This window comes from Panthera tigris, chromosome B4 (genome assembly GCF_018350195.1).
Source record: "Panthera tigris isolate Pti1 chromosome B4, P.tigris_Pti1_mat1.1, whole genome shotgun sequence".
Taxonomy (NCBI): Eukaryota; Metazoa; Chordata; class Mammalia; order Carnivora; family Felidae; genus Panthera; species Panthera tigris.
In genome coordinates, this window is record NC_056666.1 from 137,131,694 (window position 1) to 137,142,288 (window position 10,595).

Below are 10,595 nucleotides of genomic sequence, written 5' to 3' on the forward strand. Positions count from 1 at the left end.
GGCCCTCACCGGAGTGGGGCCCAGGGTGGGCTGGGGGGTGTCGAAAGAGACTTTCCGATAGAGTGCAACCCAAGGTGCCATTTTCCCCCAGGTCTGGGCTTGGCTGGACGCTTGGCCTCGGACCCCCCCCTGGTTGGAGGCCTTATTCCCCAGATACTGTGGTGCTGGAAGGCCAGCTGGTCGGCTCTGGTGGGAAAAGAGAGGCTTCCGCTCTTCAGCAGCCCGATTGCTCTCCCTGTTCTGGCGTGCTTGGGTCCGAGCTTCTCTTCAGCACCACCAACGCTCACCTAGCCTGGCGGCCTTGGAGAATCGGGGACGCCACAACAGCCTGCCACCTTGAGGAAGAGAAGGCAAACATCTCAGAAGTGGGGCTTCCTAGGGTCCCCCAAGTACAGAGGAGTCTGGTCCTTCTTAGCAGCTGTGTGACCGGGGCTCCGTAAGTGGAGACGTCTGTGGGTTTCCGCTCCCCAGTGCCGTAGGCACAGGATGCCTGTCTTTGGCTGTGTGAGCGTGGGGAAGTGCCTTAGCCTCTCTGTGCCGGTCCCTTCTCGGCAGATCAGGCTGTAACGGGGACTGACTGAGGCCCTCAGCGGGATGGACGCAGGTCAGTGCCTGGCATGTCGCACGTGCTGGGGGTTTGCGTTGGCCGCGTGTCCAATGGGGAGCACGTGCCCGGGAAGGGGGACACGCGTTTGCAGTCGTATTGGGAAAATGGGGGTCAGACCTGGGCTGTGAGGCTGTCTCATCCCCATGGGGCAGCTCCCACGGAGAATCTGCTCCCGGGAGTGGTCCTCAGTGAGGACAGCGCTTTGTTCACACCCGGCGTGTGTAATCAGGACAGCCGTGGTTACGCAGGTGATGGGGACCGTGGCCCCTGCCCTCCATGCCGTGCCGTGGCCTATGGTAGCAGCCACCCTGTAGGAAAGGTGTGGGGCTGCCTTCCCAATCCCACTGTCTTGTTCCTTTATAAAAAAAAATGTTTATTTAATTTTTGAGAGAGAGAGTGCGAGCGGGCGAGGGGCAGAGAGCGAGGGAGACCCAGAATCTGAAGGGGCTCCAGGCTCTGAGCTGTCGGGACAGAGCCCGACGCGGGGGCTCGAACCCCCAAGTCACGAGATCACGACCTGAGCCGAAGTCGGACATTTAACTAACTGAGCCCCCAAGGCGCCCTTCACTGTCTAATTTCTTGACACAGGCCCTGCCCCTGGCTCTGGATCAGCCTGTCCCCGTCAGAGCACAAGGCCCCAGCTGTGTGAGTGAGGACCTTCTCCCCGGACCCCTGGCCTCAGTCTGCCCATCTGTAAAGTGGGATTGGTCTGGGCCCAGGCTTTCACTCTGCACAGGCAGGGAGGGGTGGCCTGTGCCTGGGCCCAGGGCCCCCGGAGCAGTCCTGCGTGTATCTGCCTTCCATCTGGGGTTCTGAGCAAGACGTGGTAAAGGTGTGGAGACCACGGGCAGCACAGAGTCAGAAAGACGTGGGCCCTTGGTGTGTACCCACCGCCCATCGGGCGGTGCGGCAGAGGGGGCTTCCTGTCCAGCGGGTGTTTGATGGGGCAGCGCCTCTCGCCCACAGGACATGGGCAGGGGCTCCCCAGAGGGGACGCGAACAGGAGGTGGGCCGTCACCGGACGGAGGCAGAACAGGAGCCTCAAGGTTTGGGACGTGGCTCGGGGTCCCGTCGGGCAGGGCCCTGGGTGCTGTGGGAGGTCGGGGAGGGGCTGGGGCCAGTCTCCCCGGTGTCCCCGCCCCCGGCGCTGCCCTGGCACGGCCGGTCCTGCCAGCTGTCCCTGCGCCTGCCAGCAATGGGCAGGAAGAAGCCGGCAGCCTGGACCCCGGGGTGGGATGTGCTGGGATGTCCCCGGAATGCGGGCCAGCCCCTCCGGCCATCTGGTCAGAGGCCACCCCGCCACCAGGCAAATGAAGACCACCCTTTGAGGGTCTGGGGCAAAGGAGGATTTTCCTGTGGAAGGAGGCCATGAGCCTACACTCTCGCCTGCCTCCCCGCATCGCCGCCCCGAGCCGGGCCATCTCCTCCGTAAGGCGGGAGAGCGTCAGTGCCACCGCCCTGGGCAAGAGCTTCTTCCCAGACCACCCGGAGCCCCTCGAGAGGGTAAGCTCAGGGTGGCGGGAGCTTGGGCAGGAGGAAGCTTCCAGAGAAGGCACTGCCTGCCCCCCCCCAACTTTTTCTGGCCAGGTCCCCCTGGGCCTCCACGCAGGACAGGCGGCCGCACTTCCAGAGTGGACATTACCCCTCCCTGCCGCTGCGGGGCCCATCCCTGCCCCAGGCTATTGGCTGCCTTTGTCTTTCTGGGGCTCCACAAAATGGCCGCCGCAGCCCTCCGCCATTTTGTGTCTGAGGCAGGCGGGCGGGTGGCCGGCGAGGGAGGAGGGAGGGAGACCACCGCCCGCCCGCCTGCCCCGAGTGGCCTGGACGGAGCCCAGCAGCAGCCCCCGCCCCAGCCCGGCCTTGGCCGCGGCTGCCCTGGGCTTGGCACCAGCCAGAGTCTTGGCAAGGCCGTCCGGGAACCCCGGCCCTTCACCCAGCCCGCCGGCCCCCTCGCCACCCCCCAGCCTCCCCTGACGAGCAGACGGAGATGCTGTAGACCAGAGCCCAGAAGAGCTGTAATTAAAGCCATGCTCCTGGAGGGAGTCCTGGCAGCCACGGGGCCGGCACGGACAGTTCTAGAAATGACGCTCGCCCGAGTGGGTGGGGATGGGCTCCCTGGACCCGCCGTGACCAGGGCCCCGTCTGTTTCAGGCCACACTGGGGAGACCAGCGGCCCCCTCAGTCCTGCACCAGCTACCCTGCCCCCTTACCTGCCTGAGGAGCCTCCGGGCTCCCTGGCTGGGCCTCGTGCTGGGCCCGGGGCTCATGGAGGTCGGTCAGGTTTCCGGTCTGGACGCAGCTACTGCCCGTCCTCAGGAAGCAGGGACGGGGGGCTTCCTGGAGGAGGTGAGCTCTGCAGCCGGGCTTCCCGTGGGGCTGGGGCCAGCCGAGAATCTTCGGTGCACCAGGCTGGGGGTGAGCCCGTTCCAGCCCAGCCCGCTGCCCTACGCAGTCCTCTCTTCCGCGGGACCCACATCCCCTGAACCTCGGCTTCCCTGAAGGGCATTTTCCGGAGCTGGGAGCAACCAGGCGTCTCCCTCCTCGTCAGAGAGCCTCCGGCCTCCTCCTGTGCCTCCTGCTCTCATTCTGCACACAGCGTTCGCAAGCTTGCCCCTCTGACAGCACCCAGTGGGTTGCAGGGAGCGCCCTACAGAGGGGAGTCGGTCGGGCAGGAAGTGGGCGCACGGCATCCGGGCAGCCTTGGCTGCGGGGCCTGGGAGCAATATCAGGGAGACGCGGTTGTCCCTGGGCCCGTTCACTGGAGGGACAGGGACTCCACCGGCCTCGGCAGGTGCAAGGGAGCCGCCGGCCTGCCGGGCGTCGATGCCCACCCGTGGTACCCAGCCGTGAGGCCGTCAGAGGGCAGTGGACCTCCTAGAGGAGGTTCGTAGAAACGTCCTCGTAGAGGAGGGAATGGCATTTGAGGAGAGCAGGCGCCTTTTAAAGGGGCTGGTGCGGATTCTCAGGCAGCACGCGGGGTAACGCGGGCGCCGTGGGGGCAAGCCCCGGCCTGTGTTCCCTGCATCGCCGAGGGTCAGTTCCGCGCCGTCGAGGGGTAGAAAGCAGGCGTGCAGCAGGGCAGGGCCCCGGGAGCTGCGAGACGGCTTCCCCAGACACCTGTGGCCCAGCCAAGCCCTTCAGGCTGCGAAGGCCGCTGGACGCTGCCCCAGGCCCTTCCCAGACGCTCTCTCCTTGCGGTTCCCAGAGAGAACATTCCATCACCACAAAGTGAGGTTTACTCACGCCCCGGCTCCCTCTGGGGAAGGCCTGCCGGACGGACGGGATGGTGGCCACACGCCAGGCCAGGCGCAGAGCCTCCTGGAGTTGCCGGGAGCCCCGCGGCGGAACGACCGACCGTCTCGGAGGAGCCAGGTGTGGCTGCTGCGGGGCGGGGTTTCGTGCTGGGTGTTTTTAATGGTATGGGTGCGTCCGGTCCCCTCCCTTACCCCTGCTCCTCGCCTTGTGACCCAGACTGTGGCCCGAACTGAGAACATTTCAAGTCCGCGTGCGCCTTTGAGGCTGACGCTGTTGCCTCTGACACCCGACGGAGACACGCTCGGGATCAGAGAGGGCTCTGCGTTCGTGCTTTTCCCTTTGGAGTTTGAGCGAACCCTGGACAGAACAGCCTCCCCCGCCGACGCCTTCTCCCCGGGCACAGAGGCACCTTGCCCTTCCTTCTGACAGCCGCCGGCATCCGGGTCCCGCTTTACAGGGCGGGCGGCTGAGGCCGGAGGTACCAACTTGCCCACGGCTCGCCGCCAGAGCAGGGGGCCCGGACCGTGACCCGGTGGACCTCCGAGCCAGCTGTCCCCTCCTCCCACCTGCCCACGGCCCCCGTGGATACAAGTGTGTCTGCAGAGCTGGCCAGCCTCCCCGGGCAGCGCCAGCCCCAGCCCCCCGGCTTCCCAAGTGGTACTTTCTGGGACCTCCGAACTCAGGCAAATGTGGAAGTGACAGTTTGGCCTCCTCTGTATGCCTGGCCCTCCTCTAGGCTCAGGACATCGCGGCAGGCCCGGCCCCTGCCCTGGGGAGCACTCATTTCCCCAGGCCTGGCCACCTTCACCACGCCAGCTCGGAGGCCTCTGGGGACAGGAAAGCAAGGAGCTGGAGCGGGACAGTCTTCTGAGGCGACAGCCGTGGGGGAAGCTGGACAGGGAAGGTGCCAACGAGAGAATGCTTTGGGGCCCTGAGACAGAAGGAGGGCTGGGGCCGGGGCTCCGTCTGGAGGCGTCACCCACCTGTGTGGCCTTTGCGGCCCAGAGGTAAGCGGGGCCGTGGAAAGAGCCTGGGGCCAGAGAAATTTGGATTCCAGCTCTGGTTTTGCTGCCCCACCCCCCCAGACAGGCTTTTGGGGGCCGTGAGGCCACCGGGCCTCGTACTCCCTGAGCGGAGGAGTCAGTAACCAGGGTCTGTTCTGTCTTTAGTTTGGAGGTTTTTACGTCATGGGTATTTTCGCGTTCATGTTAAGAATTTTACTTCAAAATAATTTGTCCTCGTCGCTGAGTTTCGGCGCCCCATAAATTGTGTGCCAGAGGTGAGGGTCTGGCTGGCTCCCCGCTTCCTGGCCACACCAGGCCCACAGTGGGCACACAGCCCCTGCCCGCGTCGGTCAGACTGCCTGGTACGCGTGTCTCCTGAACTTTATGGGCCGTGTTTGCAGGGACAGACCCACGCCCCCCCCCCCGCCACTGCCCGGGCCCCCGGATGCCACCCCCACATCTTTTTTCCCAGACTCCATTGTTGGCACGGCTTGCCGAGCAGAAACACTGGCCGCTTTATGGGGAGAAACCTAATCGGGGCGGCAGTGGCGGGGGGCAGCCACGGGGGGGCTCCCGGCTCTCAGTGGCCCCGAGCCAAGCCCGAGGTGACTGCGGGGTGACACCGTCTGTCTGCCTCCCTTGCTCCAGACATCCGCCCAGCCCTGAAAGGGCCACCTGCCCGCCGAGGCCTCCCACACACCTGTCCCTGGCCGGCCCGGCCCCTCCCACCGGGGCCCGCCCAGCACCCTGCCCACAAGCGGACACCGAGGGGGACTGGGACGGGGCCGCTGCCCACCGCTCAGGGAGCCCCGTTCACAGTGCGCTCCTGCCCCTGCCGCCAGCCCTCCTCCAGGCCGACGGGGAAGGGTCTCTTTGGTCTGTCTCGGGATTCCTCCCCAGGCCGAGGGTGCTGGTGATTCGTGGGACTTGTCGGGCAGGTGGACCCGGCCAATCTTCCCCTCCAGCTCAGACTCCCCGAGTTTGGGCCTTTTCCCCGCTAGCTCAGAAATGTCTCCGCACATGGGTCACCGACCCAGAAATGTAAACCCTGCCCCTGACCCAAAAAACCCCCTCTCCGGAGCTGTTGGCTAAAGAAAGCCGCGTTTTGGGTGAGCTCTGTTTTGGTAAGGGCAGAGCCAGAGTGGGGACCCTGCTGGGGGTCATGATACCTGCTTCCTGGTCACCTAGAGAAATTTGAAGCAGGCTGTTGAGTATGCAGGAAACACGCCCCAGGCCCCTGGGGAGAGTGGATTCCCGCCTCCTCCGTGGGCACCGCTCCCACCCACAGCACCACCTGCCGCAGGGCCGGGTCTCGCAGACGTGAGCACAGCTGGTCCCAGAGCTGGGATTCCCCTTGGGGGCCTCCCGAGGCTTCCGGGTGGGCAGTGAAAGAGGCCCATGGTACGGGAGATGGGGCCCTCGTGGGCAAGGAGCTGGGACAACCGGGGCTGTCGTCCCCGGCAGAGAACAAGCAAGGACAGAGACAGATGGGCCGGCGGCTCAGAGGAGGCCTGCCCTGGGCATTTTTCTTTTCCTTGGAGGACGTGTCTTGCTGGCTTCCCCGCCCCCACCCCCCCTTTACGCCAGTCCCGAACAGTAGCCTGGCCAGAATGGGCCAGAACCAGAGGGGACTGTGATCCTTCGAGCAAGTCCTGGCTGAGGCCTCAGGCCGGGTCCTGGGAGCCCTTTCCTCGGGGTTCTGCTCTTGGGAGGACCCCAGGCCTTGCTTGCCTCAGGGGCAGGAGTCCCCGCCCGCCTAGAGCTCTGGAAAGTGGGGACCTCAGCTCCTCCCTCTTGGGTCCTCCCAACTCCAGGCCCCAGAACATCCGTGCCAGCTTGGCGCGGGAACGTCGGTGGTCTTGACCATTCAGGGACAAGCCCGGGTCTCGGTCCTCTCTGACGCAGAGTCGTCCAGCTCACGGCGGCCACGGAGGCCGTTGTCTCCAGGCCCTTGCGGGGAGCATGTCCCTGGCACTGGAGTGCGGGATGTGAGGGTTGGTAGGGTGTGCCTGGGCAGGAGACACAGAGCGGCCGTGGGCGTGTTTCTCCCACGCCTGATTCTTGTTACTTTTTCTCTAAATCCCCAACAGGTTGAGAAGCGGTGTCCAGAAGGGGGCTTCTGTCCACGGTCGGCCTTCCTCGAGGTGAGTGGGTGTCAGGGCGGGGCCTCTGGGCCCAGGCGGTCTCCACCCTGCGAGGGCCCCCCCGCCACCCGCCCCGCTCTGCCCGGCCCAGCCTGAGCCCGCGGGAGGCCTCGCCGGGTCATCCTACGGGAAACAGGCCGGTGAGTCTGTGGCCCCAGCCTCAGACTGGGGCTGGCGTGGGTGCACGCCCAGTGACTTATGCGACGGCACGGGTGACCCCCGGCCGCACCGCCCACCTCTGCCGCCGTCCTTGCTCTGGAAGTCTGTCTGAGGAGCTGTCCCCCTGCCCTTCGTCTCCAGGTCCTGCCGTCAGCCACGAGGGTCCTTGGACGGAGATCTAACGGTCCCACCGCCAAACCTTTGCCCAAGCCGTGCCCTGCACCCGAAGCCACGCCTCCTTTTCCTGCCACTCTCCGGCACACTCCCCCAGGCGACGCGCTTCGTCCACCCACCACGCGCTTGTGACGCTGTAACCTTTGACGGTTACCGGACGTGGCCCGGAGGAGCCCTGGTCTGTGAGAGCGGGTGCAAGCAGGGTGCTCGGCTCTGTCTCTCAGGTGCACCTGCTACCCTCGGGCTCACCTTGTCTGGAGGGCCTCTGGGGCCAGGAATCCTTGAGGGAGCCCCTTGGCTCTGCCAGCCGTGAACCAGCCCTCAACTGCAATCCTGATGTGCCTCGGCCACCGCCACCGGCCCAAGAGGCCACTCGGTAAGTCCAGCCTGGAAAAAGAACAAAGGGCAAACGAAGGAAGCCAAGCGACCTGCTTCTCAGGCTGGGCCGGGGGGGGGGGGGGGGGGGGGGGGGGGGGGAGGGGGATGAAGCGGGGGTACGTGTGGTGACCGCCAGGGTGGACCAGGATGTGGGTCTCTTCCCGTCTCCCTGTCTGTCCCCACCCCGCAGGGCCCGGCCTGTCGTGCGGTCTATGTCTCCCAGCTGGGGCTGGGCCCTCCCTGCAGCCTTAGCACATGGGTGTCTCAGCGGCCGACCCTGGAGCCCAGAGCCTGTGCTCAGGGTCCCTCCCCCTGGGACGTTCGGGGGAGTCCTGGGCTGGGAGCCTTGGCCAGTTTTCTCCCCAGCAGTGGGACCAGCAGCAGTCAGTCTCCCCACAGCGCAGTTGGGCGGGCGCCCAGGGTGCTTAGGGGCCGGGCATGAGACCTCCGTCTGCAGCAGGGGGCAAAAAGCCAAGCCCGGCAGAGCCCAAGAGCAAGCCCCCCGCCCCCACCACACACATGGGGCCGAGGCCCCCACCGGTCTGAGCCTCCGTTTCCTCACTGCAAAAAGGGATCAGTAATCCTAGCTTCACCAGGCCCGTGAGGGCCAAATGGCACAGCCCAGCCTGGGGCCTGCCTGGAGGAGGCAGCCTGCTAGGAGGGGTGTGGAAGGAAGCTCAGAGCCCTTATACCGCTGGGTGGAAAGCAGAATGCCGTAACCTCCCCTCTGCCGCCTGTCAGCCGTGTGACCCCGTGAAGGTGAGGTTACCTCTCTGGGCCCCAGTCTGCTCACCTACAAGATGGGCTGACAGTAGTCCTTGCCTCACCAGCTTTTCCTCGGGGGCCCCCGGCAAGGTGGCGGCCATGGTGGACATTTATCCAGGCTGCCTGTGCCTCCGGGCACTGAATGCCGAGCCCTCCAGGGCCTACGGTTGTGCCCCGGCTGCCTTCCCCAGGGGAGCCGGGTCCCTTTGGAAAGAAAGAACAGCGTCCTGGGATGTCTCCCGAAGTGGGGACAGCTCAGGTCACTTGGAACAGCGGGACCGGAGTGACCAGAGTCTATGGGGAAGGCACACCCGCCCCCACCTGCCGCCCAGTGGGTGGAGGGAGCAGGCCCTGAGGCCACCCGCGCGTCTCGGGCAGCCAGAGAGGGGAGGCTGTGCTGTCAGAGGGCGGGCGGCCAGAAGGACACGGCGCCTTTTTGCCACATGCTGGCTTCTAAGTGACAGCCTTCCAGAGTCACCCTTGCAGCAGATGTCCCTTGGCCACACGGTGGCCGCTCCGTCCGGGTGGGAGTGACCGGTCACCTGTAGCGCTTGCCCCAAGCCACACTGCAATGCTTGTCCCCTCCTTCCGTCCCCTCGCCTCCTTCCTCTGGTTGGTGGCTTTCTCCTGCGGGACCCCCTCTGCGCGGCGGCTCTGGGGAGTACGCGGTGCCCGGGGCCCCTGCTGGCCTGCCTGCCGGAGTCCCTGAGCCCTTGGCGCCCGCCGGCCTGGCCCCCACCCCCCTCCCCCACAGCTCTCCCGCCCCCTCCAGGAGGTGCCTCTGAAGCCGCGAAGCCCGTCCCTACATCACGACCGACGGTCCTTTGGGGTGAGGTAGTAGGTTGTATAGTTTGGGGCTCTGCCCTGCTCTGGGTAACTATACAATCTACTGTCTTTCCTGAAGTGGCTGTAATCTCGCCGATGGACAGCACCCGGGACCCTGGCTGGGCGGAGATCCGGGTGCAGGTTGGGGATGGGTAGCGGCCGTGGTAGGGTGGGGGCGGTGGCCGCCGGACAGGAAGTCGGGCGGGCCTGGGTTCCACTTGCCGTGTGACCTCGGGGAGGTCGCCTTTGACCTCTGGGCTTCACTTTCCCCGTCTGTGAAATGGGGACCAAGGAGGATTGAAGATGATACCGTGTGAAGTGTCCAGAGCGGGGCGGGGCCCAAAGCCGACCCCCTCCCCCTCCCTACACTGCACTGAGAGCCGCCCCCGTGGCCGGCCGTGGGCACCAGTGGGCGCAGCCGTGCACCCAGAAGGACGAGGGGCAGCTGAGACTTGGCTGGGGTTGCAGGGCTGGCCCCCAGGGACTCCCACGGGCGACCTTAGCGCACCCCACTCCCCCGCCGTGTCCTTCCCAACCTGCCCGGCTCAGCATCTGGGCTCTGGTCAGCGGTGGGACGTCCCCCAGAGAGGGAGGCCGAGGCCGCCCCATTCCTCCCCACTCGCCATTCCAGGCAGGAGAGCGGGAGGAAGGCTCTCCGGAGTCTGGCCCCTTGGGGACACACGCTCCCTACCCACCCCCCCGGCCCCCAAGGGCTCGTAGGTGGAGGGCGTGGGCCTCACTGTGTGTGGGGAAGCCCACGGGCCATCTGCGTCGTCACTCCCGCCCTGCACCTGCCCAGCCTTCCAGCTCGGCTCCGGTGGCCGCAGACCACCGGGCAGGGGCCGGGCTGGGCGCGGGGCAGTGGCGGGACATCGGAGCCTCCCGCTCCCCGGGCACCGGCGGGGTGAGGTAGTAGGTTGTGTGGTTTCAGGGCAGTGATGTTGCCCCCTCGGAAGATAACTATACAACCTACTGCCTTCCCCGAGGAGCCCAGCGACACGTGCCCGCGGGAGGGCCGCCCCCACGGCCGGCAGGCGACTCCGGGGCCCCGAGCGGCGGGCCGGGCGGGCGGGAGGCTGCAGCGTGCACTGCTCGACTTCAATAAAGGCTGTTCTGATGTGACTCCGGAATCACGCCTTGTTCGTTCCCAAAGCCCTGGAACCGGGTGACGAAGGTGGGCGCGTCGGCCGCGGAGGAGTGTGTGTGTGTGTGTGTGTGAGACTTGGCTGGGGAGCTGGATGCGGGCTGTTGGGGGTCCCCAGGCCTGCCCCCTGCCTGTCCGTG

General features: G+C 66.2%; 1 protein-coding gene across 2 annotated transcripts; it reads left to right on the forward strand.

Annotated features, from left to right (window-relative positions):
• Positions 1 to 1,142: 1,142 nt before the first annotated feature.
• On the forward strand, positions 1,143 to 7,780 carry LOC122240498. Of its 2 annotated transcripts, none has more exons than XM_042993534.1 (3): positions 1,143 to 2,110; positions 6,957 to 7,010; positions 7,311 to 7,780. In XM_042993534.1, the coding sequence occupies exons 1-3, from the start codon at positions 1,976 to 1,978 to the stop codon at positions 7,473 to 7,475; spliced, it is 354 nt and encodes a 117-aa protein (XP_042849468.1). In that variant the 5' UTR covers positions 1,143 to 1,975; the 3' UTR covers positions 7,476 to 7,780. The 2 variants fall into 2 exon arrangements, with proteins under 2 accessions (XP_042849468.1, XP_042849467.1); XM_042993533.1 differs by lacking the exon at positions 1,143 to 2,110 and adding an exon at positions 4,551 to 4,869.
• The last annotated feature ends 2,815 nt before the right edge of the window (positions 7,781 to 10,595 follow it).

Excerpts from the sequence above, each read along its gene's own strand:
- LOC122240498 (XM_042993533.1), top strand. The coding sequence starts at position 4,580 with ATGCCTGGCCCTCCTCTAGGCTCAGGACATCGCGGCAGGCCCGGCCCC. Across the intron at positions 4,870-6,956 it reads GTGGCCTTTGCGGCCCAGAG|GTTGAGAAGCGGTGTCCAGA; the intron begins GTAAGCGGGGCC and ends AATCCCCAACAG. Across the intron at positions 7,011-7,310 it reads CACGGTCGGCCTTCCTCGAG|GTCCTGCCGTCAGCCACGAG; the intron begins GTGAGTGGGTGT and ends CTTCGTCTCCAG.